Source organism: Puma concolor, chromosome D2 (assembly GCF_028749965.1).
Source record: "Puma concolor isolate L17-30 chromosome D2, mPumCon1.1.hap2, whole genome shotgun sequence".
In the NCBI taxonomy this organism is placed as follows: Eukaryota; Metazoa; Chordata; class Mammalia; order Carnivora; family Felidae; genus Puma; species Puma concolor.
Window position 1 is genome coordinate 21785706 of NC_141677.1, and position 19781 is coordinate 21805486.

Below are 19781 nucleotides of genomic sequence, written 5' to 3' on the forward strand. Positions count from 1 at the left end.
TCTTCATACTCCTGGATTTTTTTATCTCTTTTTCCAGCTTCCTCTTTTTCCATAATTTTATCTTCTAGTTCACCTATTCTCTCCTCTGCCTCTTCAATCCGAGCCATGGTCGTTTCCATTTTATTTTGCAGCTTGTTTATAGCATTTTTTAGCTCCTCCTGACCATTCCTTAGTCCCTTGATCTCTGTAGCAAGAAATTCTCTGCTGTCCTCTATACTATTTTCAAGCCCAGCAAATAATTTTATGACTATTATTCTAAACTCACTCTTGGGAGAGGGAAGATGGCGGCGTAGGAGGACGCTGGGGTCACCGCGCGTCCTGCTGATCACTTAGATTCCACCTACACCTGCCTAAATAACCCAGAAAACCGCCAGAGGATTAGCAGAACGGAGTTGCCGGAGCCAAGAGCAGACGAGAGGCCCACGGAAGAGGGTAGGAAGGGCGACGAGGCGGTGCGCGCTCCACGGACCGGCGGGAGGGAGCCGGGGCGGAGGGGCGGCTCGCCGGCCAAGCAGAGCCCCCGAGTCTGGCTTGCAAAAAGCGGAGGGGCCTGACGGACTGTGTTCCGACAGCAAGCGCAACTTAGCGTCTGGGAGGTCATAAGTTAACAGCTCTGCTCAGAAAGCGGGAAGGCTGGAGGACAAAGGGAAGGAGAGCTGCTGAGCCCCCTGACGACAGAGCTCAGATTGGTGGGGAACAAAGGCGCTCGCCAGCGCCATCTCCCCCGCCCATCCCCCAGCCAAAATCCCAAAGAGAACCAGTTCCTGCCAGGGAACTTGCTCGCTCCGCGCAAACACCCAACTCTGCGCTTCTGCGGAGCCAAACCTCCGGCAGCGGATCTGACTCCCTCCTGCTGCCACAGGGCCCCTCCTGAAGTGGATCACCTAAGGAGAAGCAAGCTAAGCCTGCCCCTCCTGCCCCTGTGCACCTTGCCTACCCACCCCAGCTAAGACGCCAGATCCCCAGCATCACAAGCCTGGCAGTGTGTAAGTAGCCCAGACAGGCCACCCCACCCCACAGTGAATCCCGCCCCTAGGAGAGGGGAAGAGAAGGCACACACCAGTCTGACTGAGGACACAGCGGTGGGCTGGGGGCAGACATCAGGTCTGACTGCGGCTCCGCCCACCAACTCCAGTTATACACCACAGCACAGGGGAAGTGCCCTGCAGGTCCTCACCACGCCAGGGACTATCCAAAATGACCAAGCGGAAGAATTCCCCTCAGAAGAATCTCCAGGAAATAACAACAGCTAATGAGCTGATCAAAAAGGATTTAAATAATATAACAGAAAGTGAATTTAGAATAATAGTCATAAAATTAATCGCTGGGCTTGAAAACAGTATAGCTGACAGCAGAGAATCTCTTGCTACAGAGATCAAGGGACTAAGGAACAGTCACGAGGAGCTGAAAAACGCTTTAAACGAAATGCATAACAAAATGGAAACCACCATGGCTCGGATTGAAGAGGCAGAGGAGAGAATAGGTGAACTAGAAGATAAAGTTATGGAAAAAGAGGAAGCTGGGAAAAAGAGGAAGCTGAGGAAAAGAGAGATAAAAAAATCCAGGAGTATGAGGGGAAAATTAGAGAACTAAGTGATACACTAAAAAGAAATAATATACGCATAATTGGTATCCCAGAGGAGGAAGAGAGAGGGAAAGGTGCTGAAGGGGTACTTGAAGAAATAATGGCTGAGAACTTCCCTGAACTGGGGAAGGAAAAAGGCATTGAAATCCAAGAGGCACAGAGAACTCCCTTCAGACGTAACTTGAATCGATCTTCTGCACGACATATCATAGTGAAACTGGCAAAATACAAGGATAAAGAGAAAATTCTGAAAGCAGCAAGGGGTAAACGTGCCCTCACATATAAAGGGAGACCTATAAGACTCGTGACTGATCTCTCTTTTGAAACTTGGCAGGCCAGAAAGAATTGGCACGAGATTTTCAGTGTGCTAGACAGAAAAAATATGCAGCCGAGAATCCTTTATCCAGCAAGTCTGTCATTTAGAATAGAAGGAGAGATAAAGGTCTTCCCAAACAAACAAAAACTGAAGGAATTTGTCACCACTCAACCAGCCCTACAAGAGATCCTAAGGGTGACCCTGTGAGACAAAGTACCAGAGACATCACTACAAGCATAAAACATACAGACATCACAATGACTCTAAACCCGTATCTTTCTATAATAACACTGAATGTAAATGGATTAAATGCGCCAACCAAAAGACAGAGGGTATCAGAATGGATAAAAAAACAAGACCCATCTATTTGCTGTCTACAAGAGACTCATTTTAGACCTGAGGACACCTGTAGATTGAGAGTGAGGGGATGGAGAACTATTTATCATGCTACTGGAAGCCAAAAGAAAGCTGGAGTAGCCATACTTCTATCAGACAAACTAGACTTTAAATTAAAGGCTGTAACAAGAGATGAAGAAGGACATTATATAATAGTGACAGGGTCTATCCATCAGGAAGAGCTAACAATTATAAATGTCTATGCGCCGAATACCGGAGCGCCCAAATATATAAAACAATTACTCATAAACATAAGCAACCTTATTGAGAAGAATGTGGTAATTGCAGGGGACTTTAACACCCCACTTACAGAAATGGATAGATCATCTAGACACACGGTCAATAAAGAAACCAGGGCCCTGAATGAGACATTGGATCAGATGGACTTGACAGATATATTTAGAACTCTGCATCCCAAAGCAACAGAATATACTTTCTTCTCGAGTGCACATGGAACATTCTCCAAGATAGATCATATACTGGGTCACAAAACAGCCCTTCATAAGTTTACAAGAATTGAAATCATACCATGCATACTTTCAGACCACAATGCTATGAAGCTTGAAATCAACCACAGAAAAAAGTCTGGAAAACCTCCAGAAGCATGGAGGTTAAAGAACACCCTACTAACGAATGAGTGGGTCAACCAGGCATTAGAGAAGAAATTAAAAAATATATGGAAACAAACGAAAATGAAAATACAACAATCCAAACGCTTTGGGACGCAGCGAAGGCAGTCCTGAGAGGAAAATACATTGCAATCCAGGCCTATCTCAAGAAACAAGAAAAATCCCAAATACAAAATCTAACAGCACACCTAAAGGAAATAGAAGCAGCACAGCAAAGGCAGCCTAAACCCAGCAGAAGAAGAGAAATAATAAAGATCAGAGCAGAAATAAACAATATAGAATCTAAAAAAACTGTAGAGCAGATCAACGAAACCAAGAGTTGGTTTTTTGAAAAAATAAACAAAATTGACAAACCTCTAGCCAGGCTTCTCAAAAAGAAAAGGGAGATGACCCAAATAGATAAAATCAGGAATGAAAATGGAATTATTACAACCAATCCCTCAGAGATACAAACAATTCTCAGGGAATACTATGAAAAATTATATGCCAACAAATTGGACAACCTGGAAGAAATGGACAAATTCCTGAACACCCACACTCTTCCAAAACTCAATCAGGAGGAAATAGAAAGCTTGAACAGACCCATCACCAGCGAAGAAATTGAATCGGTTATCAAAAATCTCCCAACAAATAAGAGTCCAGGACCAGCTGGCTTCCCAGGGGAGTTCTACCAGACGTTTAAAGCAGAGATAATACCTATCCTTCTCAAGCTATTCCAAGAAATAGAAAGGGAAGGAAAACTTCCAGACTCATTCTATGAAGCCAGTATTACTTTGATTCCTAAACCAGACAGAGACCCAGTAAAAAAAGAGAACTACAGGCCAATATCCCTGATGAATATGGATGCAAAAATTCTCAATAAGATACTAGCAAATCGAATTCAACGGCATATAAAAAGAATTATTCACCATGATCAAGTGGGATTCATTCCTGGGATGCAGGGCTGGTTCAACATTCGCAAATCAATCAACGTGATACATCACATTCACAAAAAAAAAGAGAACCACCATATGATCCTGTCAATCGATGCAGATAAGGCCTTTGCCAAAATCCAGCACCCTTTCTTCATAAAAACCCTTGAGAAAGTCGGGATAGAAGGAACATACTTAAAGATCATAAAAGCCATTTATGAAAAGCCCACAGCTAACATCATCCTCAATGGGGAAAAACTGAGAGCTTTTTCCCTGAGATCAGGAACACGACAGGCATGCCCACTCTCACCGCTGTTGTTTAACATAGTGCTGGAAGTTCTAGCATCAGCAATCAGACAACAAAAGGAAATCAAAGGCATCAAAATTGGCAAAGATGAAGTCAAGCTTTCGCTTTTTGCAGATGACATGATATTGTACATGGAAAATCCGATAGACTCCACCAAAAGTCTGCTGGAACTGATACATGAATTCAGCAAAGTTGCAGGATACAAAACCAATGTACAGAAATCAGTTGCATTCTTATACACTAACAATGAAGCAACAGAAAGACAAATAAAGAAACTGATCCCATTCACAATTGCACCAAGAAGCACAAAATACCTAGGAATAAATCTAACCAAAGATGTAAAGGATCTGTATGCTGAAAACTATAGAAAGCTTATGAAGGTAATTGAAGAAGATTTAAAGAAATGGAAAGACATTCCCTGCTCATGGATTGGAAGAATAAATATTGTCAAAATGTCAATACTACCCAAAGCTATCTACACATTCAATGCAATCCCAATCAAAATTGCACCAGCATTCTTCTCGAAACTAGAACAAGCAATCCTAAAATTCATATGGAACCACAAAAGGCCCCGAATAGCCAAAGGAATTTTGAAGAAGAAGACCAAAGCAGGAGGCATCACAATCCCAGACTTTAGCCTCTACTACAAAGCTGTCATCATCAAGACAGCATGGTATTGGCACAAAAACAGACACATAGACCAATGGAATAGAATAGAAACCCCAGAACTAGACCCACAAACGTATGGCCAACTCATCTTTGACAAAGCAGAGAAGAACATCCAATGGAAAAAAGACAGTCTCTTTAACAAATGGTGCTGGGAGAACTGGACAGCAACATGCAGAAGGTTGAAACTAGACCACTTTCTCACACCATTCACAAAAATAAACTCAAAATGGATAAAGGACCTGAATGTGAGACAGGAAACCATCAAAACCTTAGAGGAGAAAGCAGGAAAAGACCTCTCTGACCTCAGCCGTAGCAATCTCTTACTCGACACATCCCCAAAGGCAAGGGAATTAAAAGCAAAAGTGAATTACTGGGACCTTACGAAGATACAAAGCTTCTGCACAGCAAAGGAAACAACCAACAAAACTAAAAGGCAACCCACGGAATGGGAAAAGATATTTGCAAATGACATATCGGACAAAGGGCTAGTATCCAAAATCTATAAAGAGCTCACCAAACTCCACACCCGAAAAGCAAATAACCCAGTGAAGAAATGGGCAGAAAACATGAATAGACACTTGTCTAAAGAAGACATCCGGATGGCCAACAGGCACATGAAAAGATGTTCAGCGTCGCTCCTTATCAGGGAAATACAAATCAAAACCACACTCAGGTATCACCTCACGCCAGTAAGAGTGGCCAAAATGAACAAATCAGGAGACTATAGATGCTGGAGAGGATGTGGAGAAACGGGAACCCTCTTGCACTGTTGGTGGGAATGCAAATTGGTGCAGCCGCTCTGGAAAGCAGTGTGGAGGTTCCTCAGAAAATTAAAAATAGACCTACCCTATATGACCCAGCAATAGCACTGCTAGGAATTTATCCAAGGGACACAGGAGTACTGATGCATAGGGGCACTTGTACCCCAATGTTCATAGCAGCACTCTCAACAATAGCCAAATTATGGAAAGAGCCTAAATGTCCATCAACTGATGAATGGATAAAGAAATTGTGGTTTATATACACAATGGAGTACTACGTGGCAATGAGAAAAAATGAAATATGGCCTTTTGTAGCAACGTGGATGGAACCGGAGAGTGTGATGCTAAGTGAAATAAGCCATACAGAGAAAGACAGATACCATATGGTTTCACTCTTATGTGGATCCTGAGAAACTTAACAGGAACCCATGGGGGAGGGGAAGGAAAAAAAAAAAAAGAGGTTAGAGTAGGAGAGAGCCAAAGCATAAGAGACTGTTGAGAACTGAGAACAAACTAAGGGTTGATGGGGGGTGGGAGGGAGGAGAGGGTGGGTGATGGGTATTGAGGAGGGCACCTTTTGGGATGAGCACTGGGTGTTGTATGGAAACCAATTTGACAATAAATTTCATATACAAATAAAAAAAAATAAAAATAAAATAAAAAAAATAAATAAACTCACTCTCTGTTTATATTGTTTAAATCGTTTTTGATCAGTTTGTTAGCTGTCGTTATTTGCTGGAGGTTTTTTGAGGGGAATTCTTCTGTTTGGTCGTTTTGGATAGTCCCTGGAGTGGTGTGGAACTGCAGGGCACTTACCCTGTTCTGTCTTGAATAACTGGCCTTGGTGGGTGGGGCCACAGTCAGTCCTGATGTCTGCCCCCAGCCCACTTCTGGGGCCACAGTCAGACTGGTGTGTACCTTCTCTTCCCCTCTCCATTCACTGTGGGGTGGCGTGGCCCATCTGGGCTACTTGCACACTGCCAGGCTTGTGGTGCTGGGGTTCTGGCATATTAGGTGAGGTGGATAGGCAAGATGCAAGCAGGCAGGAGGGGCAGGCTCAGCTCACTTCAGGAGGGGCCCTGAGGCAGTGGGAGGGAGTCAGACCTGCTGCAGGAGGTGTGGCTCCGCAGAAGCACAGTGTTGGGTGTTTGCGTGGTGCAAGCAAGTTCCCTGGCAGGAACTGGTTCCCTTTGGGATTTTGGCTGGGGGATGGGCGAGGGGCATGGCGCTGGCAACGCCTTTGTTCCTCGCCAAACTGAGCTCTGTCATCCCGGGGCTCAGCAACTCTCCCTCCTGTTGTCCTCCAGCCTTCCCGCTCTCCGAGCAGAGCTGTAAACTTAATAACCTTCCAGATGTTAAGTCCCGCTTGCTGTCTGAATACACTCCCTCTGGCCCCTCTGCTTTTGCAAGCCAGACGCGGGGTCTCTGCTTGGCCTGTGCGCTGCCCCTCCGCCCCGGCTCCATTCGCCAGTCCATGTAGCGTGCCCCGCCTCTCTGCCCTTCCTACCCTCTTCCGTGGGCCTCTCGTCTGCGCTTGGCTCCAGAGACTCTGTTCTGCTAGTCTTCTGGTGGTTTTCTGGGTTATTTAGGCAGGTATAGGTGGAATCTAAGTGATCAGCAGGACGTGGTGAGCCCAGAGTCCTCCTACGCCACCATCTTCCCCAGGTCCTCCTGTTTTTAGTTTCTATATCATTTATTTCTACTGTAATCCTATTTGTTGGGTTTGAGTTTTGTTTGTTCTCCTTTTTCTAGCTCATTTTGGTTGTAAAGTAAGATTGTGTCAGATTTTTTTCTTGATTCTTGAGATAGGCCTGTATTGCTATAAACTTTCCTTAGAACTTCTTGTTGCACTCCAAAGATTTTGGACCATTGTAGTTTTTTTAAGTTTTTGAAAAAGGAATAAAATGATAATAGAAGGAATTTTTGGAACATCAGGAGGCAAGGAAGAACAGTAAGAATAAAAATATGGGGTCCAATTGGAATATCATACATCATTTATTTTTCTAGTGTATTCTAATATGTGACAGACACTTTTTTGGTCTTACTTTGAATCGCATTTTAATAAGCTCCCTTGGTAGCAGCCTTTGAGTCTCATTGCTGTACTATAGTCAGGGGAGATCTTGAGCACACCTCACTGACCCAAAGGCTACCGTACAACTCAGCAATAGCACTACTAGGAATTTATCCATAGGATACAAGAGTGATGATTCATAGGGACACATGTAACCCCAATGTTTATAGCAGTGCTTTCAACAATAGCCAAATTATGGACAGAACCTAAATGTCCATCAACTGATGAATAGATAAAGAAGATGTGGTTTATATATACAATGGAATACTACTTGGCAATGAGAAAGAATGAAATCTTGCCATTTGCAGCAACATGGATGGAATTGGACGCTATTATTCAAAGTGAAATAAGTCAGTCAGAGAAAGACATATATCATATGTTTTCACTCATATGTGGAACTTGAGAAACTTAACAAAAGACCATGGGGGAAGGGAAGGGGAAAAATAGTTACAAACAGAGAGGGAGGGAGGCAAACCATAAGAGACTCTTAAATATAGAGAACAAACTAAGGGTTCATGGGGAGGGGGATGGAGGAGAGGGGAAAATGGGCGATGGGCATTGAGGAGGGCACTTGTTGGGATGAGCACTGGGTGTTGTATGTAAGTGATGAATCATAGGAATCTGCCCCCAAAACCAAGAGCACACTGTATACACTGTATGTTAGCCAACTGGACAACAAATTACATTTAAAAAAAAATAGAAAGCAAAAAGAACAAAAAAAAAAAAAAAAAAAAAAAAAAGGAAGAAGAATGCTGACTGGGAACCTTCTCATGCCTGCATAGTAGGTTGTAATTTTCATCCCAAGTCTTGCTGGTTAAGGGCCCAACAAGAAAGAGAAGGGACATTTAGTAGGAGTTCTGGAGAAAATTTGACAAAAGCACCATTCACAAAGGTATAGGCAGGGTGAAGGCAACAATAAGGAATGCTAAAGCAAACAAGAACTATCAAGAATTGAAAAGTTTTACTATTTTTGAGAAGGGGGATAGAGTACATCTGATAGGAGAAATAGAGACATGTGGTACAGGTGAATCCAGCCACGCCAGAACCACAAGGTTCTGAAGAATGGAGAAAGTAGAAGATGACACACTCAAGGTTTTACTCCCTCCTCTCCCAGATATGCTGGTGCCCCCACTGGCAGAACTGAAATGGAAGGGACCAAGGAACAAGGATGAACTGGATGATAGAGTCCCAGCTCACAGTGGAAGGCAAAAAGGATGGAGAATAGAACTGGGGGAATGGTAAAGGAGGAATAACCAGCTCTGTTGTAAGAAAAACACAAGACAGAGGACCTAATTAGCAAACAGTACCCTGGGGGAAAAAAACCCTAAAAAACAAAATAAAACGCTTTTGTACCAATATACATGGACAGTACTCAGGACTAAATTTCTGGCATACTTTAAAGAAACATTCAGTATATTTAACTAACCAATACTGTTAGTCTCGTTTTCTCTTCAAAAAGCTACTTCTAAAACCCAGTAGGTATATAATGGATGTGATTTCAGTTGTAAGATTTCTAATTCCAGTTCAGTTTTTCTGGCCAGGAAATTTATTACATAAAGACCTCCAAGGTTTGTAGAAGAACATCCTAGCATTAAAGTACATAAAAGTTAAGTAGGTCAAAAGATGGATTCTCCTTGCTCTGATAGGATGATCAGACTTTTAGGCCAACCACCAATAAGATCTGCATATAAATCAATAGCTTTACTACTATTATACCAAGAAATGATCATTTCTTTTCTCTTGCAGAGAACATCATGGGAATGCTATGCAGCCATCTGTCAAGGATAACAGTGGTAGCCATGGCTCTCCTATCAGTGGAAAATTAGAAGGCATCTTCTTCAGCTGCAGCACTGAATTCAATACTGGGAAACCACCCCAGGATTCACCTTACGGAAGATACAGGTTTGAGATTGCAGCAGAAAAACTTTTTAACCCCAATACTAACTTATACTTTGGGGACTTCTACTGTATGTACACTGCTTATCATTATGTGATTCTTGTTATTGCCCCTGTGGGATCACCAGGAGATGAATTTTGTAAGCAGCGCCTTCCTCAGCTAAATTCCAAGGATAATAAATTTTTGACCTGCACAGAAGAAGATGGGGTGCTGGTTTACCACCATGCCCAGGATGTCATTTTAGAAGTCATTTACACTGATCCTGTGGATCTTTCTCTGGGCACTGTAGCAGAAATCACTGGTCATCAGCTCATGAGTTTGTCTACTGCAAATGCAAAGAAAGATCCCAGCTGCAAAACCTGTAATATCAGTGTTGGACGTTAATGCCCACTTTTCTTATTCTTACTCAGTCCCTTTTCTTCCCTTAGGAGCATTGATCCTCTGTTGTCTATTCTCATCACCAGATGTTTTCCACTGAAGCATGCACATGCCGCTATCACCAAAAGCAAAGTGCCATTTTTCAAATTTCATTCAGAGCCATTCTAGTGTTTCCTATTCCCTGCCTTTCCCATTACTTTCAGTGATGAAAGTTCTCCTCTGACACTTTATTGCCTAGATGCTGCAATGTCTTTATTTTTCCTTTATGCCAAACATAACAAGACAATTATATAAATGCTTTAGCAAAATACAAAATAACAGCTTATAAATGGTGTTTAAATATGCATTCATTTTAATCTACTGAACAAATATTGGGATAACTCCAAACCGCATGAAAGGGTGTAATTGCAGCATGAGTTAAATCTTGAAGCCTAGAATTGTCAACACTTCCAACTTGTTGTTTGACAGTGTTATTTATGTTATTTATATTAGCTAACAGGAAACAACTATTGTGTTTCAACATAATAAATATAATAGAAAAATATTTTATTTGTATTGTTGTATAAAATATTTACAATCATATAGAATATATAGAGTTACATTTTAATAGCAATTGTATACATGTCATGAAACCATTTCCCTTATCAAAGATGTAGTTTGTAAACTTCAAATAGTTGTGTATCTGTCCTGTTACAAGTAGATGACTTCAATTAAACAAATTTATGAAGGACATCATTCTGATTCATAAAAGTTATAAAATACCAGGTAAATACAGAGAAAACAATAAGCCTCTGAAATACTCTACTTCTGAAAGTCAATATTCTTCCCACCCAAACTATATGAAAATGTGAATTTGTTCAACATCATGCTTAAACATTACAGAAAACAGAAATACAAACATGGTTGTTAAAAGAGAGAAAATGTTGACCTCTTATTTTTACAAAGGCAAAATAATAAACGCATGTTTTAGTACAAAATAACACAAAATCATATGCACTAAAGTTGATGAAGCAAATAAAATATTTAGCTTTCTTTTCCAAGGTGTCAGCAATTTACAAATTTTGTGCAAGATGAAGAATACCTACAACTCATGAGAAAGCTTTGTGACTATACAAAGTACAGACTTTGGAACATTAAGAAAAATGCATATTCCCAATGGAAAAATAGTTATATGCTCTTATAGTAAACAAAAAGATTAGCAATCATAACTATGATCACATTAGAATTATATACTGCAGACCACGAATCTATCCCAAAATACCTATTTTTAAATTTTAATACAAGTTTACTTTAATATAAACATCTGTCATTATAGACAAAGTTAATTCACAAAGTACATGCTATCAGAATGAACTTTGGTAACCAGAAATGTAAAATCTCAAATAACAGGTAAAATCTGCTATTTTTATATAGAAATAAAAAATTAGCAGTGACACATTCTAGTATGCTTTACTGATAGCCTAGCAGACTTAAGGGACAAGGTAGATTTTTTATCACTTAAAAATCTATTAGAAGTTTTAAATATATTAAATTCTTACTAGCCATATTCCTTCCTACATAAAAAGAAAAGTTTCTTTTCCTCCTTATTGATTTTTTAAAAATCATGCTCTTTTCCACACTTTAACATAAGCAGTTTTTGGACACAACATAGACTTTTCCTAACAAGTGGCCCACTGAACAAGTATTATTTAGATTTGATAAAATATTAAGATGGTTTTTGAAATAAGTATACTGACCATGTGTTTTCTCCTTGGCATGGAGCAATTTTTCCAATTATATTGTTAGTATATTTCCCCCATTTAACTCTTCCATCCTCATTTATAATTACACTTGCCATCCCTTCTTAAAAACAGCTAATACTACCACTAAAGTGCTTTGATTCTCAGTATGTCAAAACTACTTAGCAAGAATGTCATAGGTAAAGAAACTTGGCCTTATCCTGGTTGAAAGTGAGCACAAATATTTCCTGAACCTCAGATGGTTTTGGCCACATCTTGCTTGCTGATGAGGACCTCTAATAGTCTCAGTTTGGCTTTTATGTGCTTGTATTCATAGTACTCATCTGCCATCGGTATCCTATCTTCCTTTTGTGGACTTCTGCAAAACAGGAAAGACTATTAGCTCATAATAAATCAAGTCATTAAAAATCCTTTTATAATTTTTACATGAGAAAGTACAGGGTGGATGTTTCCACTTGGCTTTTGCATCATGTCTTTTTTACCTTCCCTTCCACCTTCACACTCTCCCTCTTTCATGTGTTATTGGATTTTTATATAATAGAGAATGTCATAGGTGTTTTGCAGATATATGATCCAGTGCTCAGACATATATCAATGGAGCAAGTAAAAAGGTCTGAGGAATAAAACAAAAACCACAACTCAAGGCATTCTTTAGTTATTCTACCGTTACTCATGCCAAAGTCCCATACCTGTGCAGAATGTCCAGCCCTGACAGTCAGAATTGTTCAAAATTCAACCTAAAAAACTACATAAATTAAAAGAATGTATAAATTTATTGTTATAGGGGAAAAAAGCTCATTGGCTATCTTGTAAATATGAAATATTTCCAAGTTTTTTAAATTATAATACCTATCTCTGCCAATGTGTAGTAGAATCAAGGAGATGTTTATGGATTGAATTTATGGGAGTCTGAATTGCAGTGGTTCTCTTTGCACACTAATTCTAAGGCTACACATCTAAGCACAGTTTATACATCTGCATTCTAACTACTATGTGTTCTTGCCATTTACTTTGAAGAATGTTTGGGTAACATCTGGAGTTAAAACCATTCCTTCCCACAAAAACATGTTGCCAGGATATGTTTTCTAAAGGGCAGTAATTGATTCAGGATCTTAGATGGCCCTTGTCTCCTTGGTTGATAAGATGACCAATTGCTTTTAGAACATCTTCACTCATGACTTTGAAATATAAGGGGTGGAAAACAGATGAAGTACCACAGTTGCTACTGAAAATAAACACTAATATTAGTATGGCTGAATATAGGTAAATCGCAAGCACTTGATGTTTTACCTATAGTTCCTTCTATTTTCCTAGTACTGATAAAAGAAATATCTCTCACAAATAAAAAAAATAGTGAAAGTATAAAGATTTCCTAAGAATGTAGTTATCTACTTGTGACACACCACTATACATTGCCCTGGAATTTCTAGTACAGAACTCAGAAGAGTACACAAACCTAAAGACAGGGTTTCTATTAAATATTGCCTAAGTTATTTAACAATTCCTTTGCCTCCATTCTGTATTATGGACCAACCTTTTATCTGGGAATTTAATACCACCTTAACTTGTATAAACATATATAAGTGAAGAAATGATCTAATTTATAGGGAAACACTAGTAATCCATCATGTAACTTTTCCCTGGGCCTGCATACTCCATTTTGGCTAATAAAGAAGAGTGCATTGGCCAGAATGAAAAATTTTGCTAAGTATTTCCTGAAGCAGTTATCCCATTATGTAAAACATGCTAATGTGCTTAATACAGTTCCTGGCTCAAAAATATTAATGTCATATCTATATGATTAATCCTCTTGCTTGGCAAATATTACCAAGAACATTTACAGTAACTTAAACTTTTTAGTACTCCATTTGCATGGTTATTTTACCATATGGATAGGATTAGGACTTCCTAATAAAATGTTTTAGGAGAAAAGATTAAGATCCATATTTCCTACCCATTTAACCCTTTGATTTTAGTTGTAATCTACTACCACTTTGGCATTTAGTTTAAGTGTATTACCAGAAGAGGGCCTAAAATTTCAGTCAAATATAGGCATATCTGAAGTGGGATTAGGACTCAAAGGTGCAGTAGAGTACTATACATAGAACATCACTAACTTCTCTGTATATCAGAAGGCATGACAAGTACCACTCTCTAGTGGTAGTCCTCCATTAGGCAGGACTATTAGCATACTGGTGGGTGAGGGGGATTCTCAAACTTTTTAGACTCCTGGGTTCATATAGGTAAAAAAAAATGTAAATGTAAAAGCTGTATGGAAATTCTGTAAAGGAAAAATAATGGAAATGAAAAAAGAAAATGAAAAATTATGTTTTATATTCTAAATTTAACAGCCACATAACATTTTTCAGTAGATTAGTTAACAACAGCAGAAAGGTAAATTTGGAGTCCAGGCAGAAAAGTGGATTACATCTGTATTTGCTAAGTACAATAAGTTTCTGACTTAAGAGGTCAAATCCTAGTACACAGCTCTGGAGGACTGAAATGGAGAAACTGCTAAGAGGTGACTAGACCTCTTTCAGGGTGTTTTAGAAAATAGTCCCTTGTCCATTAGGTCAACCCTCAGTCTGCTGAAATGGAAGAAATCACGAGAGGCAGATATGTACATGGAGAGGAATATCAAGGGGCCAGTGTATCACTGACTCCTACCTCTGCCACCTTAATAACTTTGTGACTTTGGGAAAGTTACACCTTATTATTTTTAATACTGACATCCCACATGACAACTATACCTTCCCAAAGTATTCCAGGAAGTCCAGTCATTTCATTGTACAACCATGGAAACAGGCTAAGGATAGGCAAATGATTTTTCTTCTTTCTCTTACATAGATCAATAATCCTTAATCTCATGATATATGTACATACATACACACACATAATCCTTAATCTCATAATTATATATATATATATATATATGCATGCACATATATAATACATATATATATATATATATAGTACATATAAAAGTTATATATACATTGACAATATAGCCAAATTTAGAGGAAACTGATGGAGTGCACATGGAGACTTGGGTTGACAAAAATAGACAAATAGAGGATACAGCTAAACATTTATTTAAAGGATAGAGAAAATAGCTATGAACTTTTGACCAAATCCTGAAAATAAATAATTAAGGATAGATCCTGAAGTTTAAAAGATATATTTAAAGCAAAGGAAGAATTAATGAAGTGGGGAATAATTTGTGAAACTAATCAAGAACAAATAAATTATATGGGTTAAAAAATCAAATAGATTTCTTAAAGTTTTAGATAAATTCAATAATTATAAAGAGATTTATAAAGCAAAGTTAGGAATTTTTGCAATTCATCTTTATTTTTTTAAAGCCTTATGTCATACTTGATGGCTACAGCCTCCCATAAAACATACCTAATAATGGCACTATTAGAATGTTGCATTAGATCTCAGTCACTATTGAAATTATTTATATCTTTTATAAATTCACATTCTTGCCCAAAACTCCAGCTCATTCTTAATGATAGTTCCCTAGGAAATACTTGCTTAAAAAAAATCTTTGCCCAACTTACCTTCCCGTTTGTTTAAAAAATTGTTCTTCAAATTCTCTTAAGGCTTTCCGAAGTCTCTTCTTGTCAGCCCTAGTTTCTCGGAGATGGTCAAGAAGTACAGGCCTATACCAAGTAAAATATGGATTTGCCATTACTAAACTCTGGCATAATTGAGACATCATAAAATGATTTATCTATTCAGCAAATCATACTATGATACAGAAGGGTTCTGCCTAAAAGTATCTTTTGAATAAATATAGTACATGTAGAACCTAATCATAGGGAAGCACATAAGCAGAGAATGAAAACAATGTCATAGGAGAAGAGAAAGAACAAAAGGAGAAAGGAGAGGAGAAAAAAGGCAAGCTGACTGAGTGACTAAGTCCATTACAAAATGTGGTTAGGGTGAGGCACCTGTCTAGCTCAGTCAGTAGAGCATGTGACTCTTGATCTCAGGGTTGTAAATTCAAGCCCCGCATTGGGTGTAGAGATTACTTAAAAATAAAATCTTAAAAAAAAATTGAAGTGTGGTGAGGGTAATGACCATATGAATGGATGAGGGAAAAGGAGACATTTTAAAAGAATACTCATTGGTATTTGGTGATAGACTAGACTTAAGAGGCACAAGAGGAAGAGAGTTTAAAACAAGTTCTATCCTTAATGTAGAGTATGGGGAAAATGGCAAAAACCTTGGGAATGAAATTAGACCCAAAGTGAAGATAGAGTTACACTGAAAATTCTACTCACTTCATTCTACTAAGACAAAGCATATACTTTTAGAGCAGGAATTTTTATCTAGGGAACTTGTGCATGGTTTCAGAGACTGAACTCCCTGAAATTATATATTGACATTAAAAAAAATATTCTTAACACCCCTCAAAAGCTGCTTAAGAACCAAACAACCAACAAATAAATGAAGGAAAGGAAAGAGGAGAGAAAAAAGAAAGAAAACAAGAGCGGAAGGAAGATGGATTTCTGCTTCCAAATGGGTTACTTCTCTGAGCCGAAGTTGTGGTACCAACTGATTCTACAAACACACTAAAATCCCAATTTACAACTTAGTCCTTAGTCTCACCTCATATATGTGGGTGGATTCCATACCTATCTTGAGGTATACACTCACCACACTGTAATACATGTTAAAGGAAATCTCATAAATCTGGCCTATAACATACAAACCAAAGAAGGTGAAATGATGAAGAGAAATGCTAACTACTAAATAATGGTAATGATAACAATAATGATAATACTAATGAAAATACAAATAGCTCCTGAAGGGCCATTAGGAGAAAAAGGGCAGCTCATTTACTGAAACCCAAGGTGATTCCCAGGCTAGAGAAACCATCTTATCTAAAGGCCCTGAAATGTTGAACCACATGGGACCCCAATTCCTTTTGGTCTAGCATTTTCAAAAGCCAGCTCTGCTTCACACACTGCTGAGAATTAGACTGGTGCCAGAACCTGCTGAAAAGGTATGCAGCTAGAGGAAATTGAACATTAACATTTTTGGCATCTTTAGGACCTTACTGAGAGTGTTGGTTCCTCATGGCTTTGTCTTCTCAATTCTCCAATAAGGAGAACAACCAGATTATGCTTTTAGGCTGCTCTCTGGTAGGTTGCATTTTTTAGAGAATCTAACAGCTCTTGTGAATTTTGTAGGCACATGTAAGGTATCTCAGACTATAAAGAGTTAAAAAGAAACTCCATATTTAAGATTCACACTCACATAGTGGCCTCATGTAAATTGGACATGGATAGGGCTGGTTGTTTGGCTTCTTTTTTTTCATCTGACAGCAGGACCCTAATAGGTTCCGTCTCATTAGAGAAGGTGAGGTGGTCGCCAATAGGCAGGTGAGATGCTGGATCTGGCAGAGAAGGTTGTTGGCTTCCCTGTGGACAGTCTTCATCAGAGTCTTCTTCCTCCTGCTTATCACAAGCAGAGTTAAATGAAGTCACAAAAATGCTAAGTGACTCTTGAAGCAAAAACAGGAAGAGGAACCATAAATAGACACCATGAAAAGAGTAGGTGATCCCTGTACCACTGAAAACCCAGAAGGAAACAAACAAGAGTGACTCTTCCTCAGTTGCATCAAAAAACTTACAGAAGTTAATGATCAAAGAAGCACCCCATCCCCACCCAATGCTGGGCTAAAATGCTCAGCAAGTTTGTCTTTTTGCTGGACCAAAGAAGGCACAGAATCTAGGACTGCCTACTAGTTCCTCCCTTTCACTCAGAAGGTGGACCCCAGCTTCACAACAGTTACATGGGTTAGGATGAAATGGACTTCAGACACCTTTTGTTATTCAGAAATACCCCAAATCAGATCCTGGTGTGGGCCACATTCAGATATAGAGGATAGTCAGAAAATTGACAAATTCAGGGAAGAGCTCTATGAAGGCCAAAGCAAAATGGAGTTACTCCTTAACCTGTTCTGCTAATACTTACCACAACCAAAAGAATTTTTTGCAAGGAAATCTGAAAATCATACCCCATTTTAAACCATGCTTCTTTAATGGGAACATTTTAGAGATTATGAATCACTATTGTGTTTGTCTTGAAAATTGTGAAATTATAAATGTAGTCCAGTATACTTAAATGTATATTTGTTAATGTTTATTCCTTTTTATACTGATATCTTGAGCAAGTGACTGTTTTAATATTAATGGAGTAGGATTTGTGATGCCTTTCTAGTTCTGTATTCCCATAAATCATTCTTTATTAAAAACAGTCTAGCTCAATTTTAGTAGCCATGTTTTCTATTGAAATAAATCTTATGTCTTATTCAGTGATGGTCAAATGGTACCAAAAACAAATGTTGCATTTGTATCAAGGAACATGTAGTCAATTTTCTTATTAAAGAAGAAAAATTAACACACGGAATAGAAAGACTCTGTGTGGTTTAGCTGTGTTGTAAATTAGATGATGAAATTGAAATTATCAGTTGTTCTCCTCATCCAAGAAATTAAAGCAAATATTAAAACTGGCTTCAAAAATGCAATTGCTGGGCACCTGGGTGGCTCAGTTGATTAAGTGTCTAACTCTTGATTTCAGCTCAGTTCATGCTCTCATGTTTTGTGAGTTTGAGCCCTACATTGGACTCTATGCTTACAGTGCAGAGCCTACTTGGGATTCTCTCTCTTCCCCTCTCTTACCGCCCCTCCCATGTGTGCTCTCTCACAAAATAAACTAAAAAATGCAGTTGCTATATATTCCTGTTTCATAATAGTTTTAATTATCATCCACCTGTTAAGTATGATATTTGGCTCAAAGGAGACCACATTTCTACTGTGTGAAATAACAACTGACCTTTTTAGCAGCATATACTGCCAAGAAGGCTTCTTTATCACTGTCATAGTGCTGCCTCCCTACTTAAACAATACCAAGCACAAGTACAGGTTTCTAGTTAATGCAAGCATGCTGACTTACAATTGTTGGAATAAGGGAAGGTGTTGACAAGATTTGCTTGATAATTCTGTATCGGTCATAAAGAGGCTTTATGAGGTTCTTGTCTTGCTTAGCTACCTGAAAAACATGAAATTAATTATTGTTCCTTTCTCAGGCAAGAATGAAAGCATGTCAGTATTTTTAGCAGGCAAAAAAAAAAAAAAACAGTTTTGAAGCCTCAAAGTAAGGGATTAATAATACTATAATGCAACAGTAATTAGAAAAAGGGAAGACAATTATAAGATACTGTTTAAAGCACATGCCAATTTTCTTCCAGGAAAAGTTTCTTAAAGGATAGGTCCAAGTTTAGAAAGATGTTTTAAGGCTTCTGAAGGAATCCTAAATATGTAATGGTAAGAAGCCTGTCATTTTATTTCTTCATTCTTAAAAAACAATATGTAGACCTATTGATTTTTCTTCTGAAACATGTATTTTATATGGATCTTCCTGATTATATTCACAAACACAAACTTTGTATGGGTCTTCATCACAAGCTTGGAGTATATACTAGGTTACTGGCTAGCTCTGCCACAAACTATTTTTGATATGACAATTAACTTATTTGAATCCTTATCTTACCTGTACAATAAGGAGATTGGAATTACAAAGTTCCTTCCAACTGAAAGATTTCATAAACTCTTGGTCCAAAAATGTATTCTCCTAAGCACTATTTTTAACAGGTCACACTGTGCATAAAAATTTAAATAGCTTCCTATTTATCTATCAATCCTCTATTTACCTACCCACCACCACTATCATCCTTCTCTCCATCCAAAGTGACCATCCAAAATGACCAAACCTCTGCTTGCCTTGGTTTTCCTCCCTTCTGTGTATCCTACATTAATTTGCTATATGTTTACTACACACAATTTTTTCACTCTGGTCAGATGGTTCTCACTAAGCGACTAGCAGGAAGGAAACAGGAGAAATAGCACAGAGCAAATCACCCAGGTATCTTTTGTCAAAGTACACATACCCAAGGTGCTCTCTGGATCTCTGCCTTCCAGATCCCACAAAGGGATCCTGAAGGAAAAGAACATGGCTTAAGTATGTGTATTTTTCAAACTTCCTAGTTATTCACATGTTACCCTACCCCTGTCCCAGTTGAGAACCGTTCTGGCCCACATTTAGCTCC

The 19781-nt window shown here is 38.7% G+C and overlaps 2 protein-coding genes across 7 annotated transcripts in view; one reads left to right on the forward strand and one right to left on the reverse strand.

Moving 5' to 3' along the window:
• The window catches only part of PHYHIPL (phytanoyl-CoA 2-hydroxylase interacting protein like), a 103568-nt gene extending 92918 nt beyond the window's left edge, over window positions 1-10650 (forward strand). For all 3 annotated transcript variants that reach the window (XM_025918308.2, XM_086679755.1, XM_086679754.1), the window contains exon 5: window positions 9392-10650. In XM_025918308.2, coding sequence (XP_025774093.1) covers window positions 9392-9926 — 535 coding nt within the window. In that variant the 3' untranslated portion in view covers window positions 9927-10650. The remainder of the gene's footprint in view (window positions 1-9391) is intronic.
• Window positions 10446-19781, reverse strand: part of FAM13C (family with sequence similarity 13 member C) — a 169089-nt gene continuing 159753 nt past the window's right edge. For 3 of the 4 annotated variants that reach the window (XM_086679752.1, XM_086679753.1, XM_025917975.2), the window contains 4 exons: window positions 18629-18724; window positions 16928-17127; window positions 15223-15324; window positions 10446-12017 (listed from right to left, as the gene is read on the reverse strand). In XM_086679752.1, the coding sequence (XP_086535878.1) occupies window positions 11894-12017; window positions 15223-15324; window positions 16928-17127; window positions 18629-18724 (522 nt within the window). In that variant the 3' untranslated portion in view covers window positions 10446-11893. The remainder of the gene's footprint in view (window positions 12018-15222; window positions 15325-16927; window positions 17128-18628; window positions 18725-19781) is intronic. The other variant, XM_025917976.2, reaches the window with a different exon arrangement.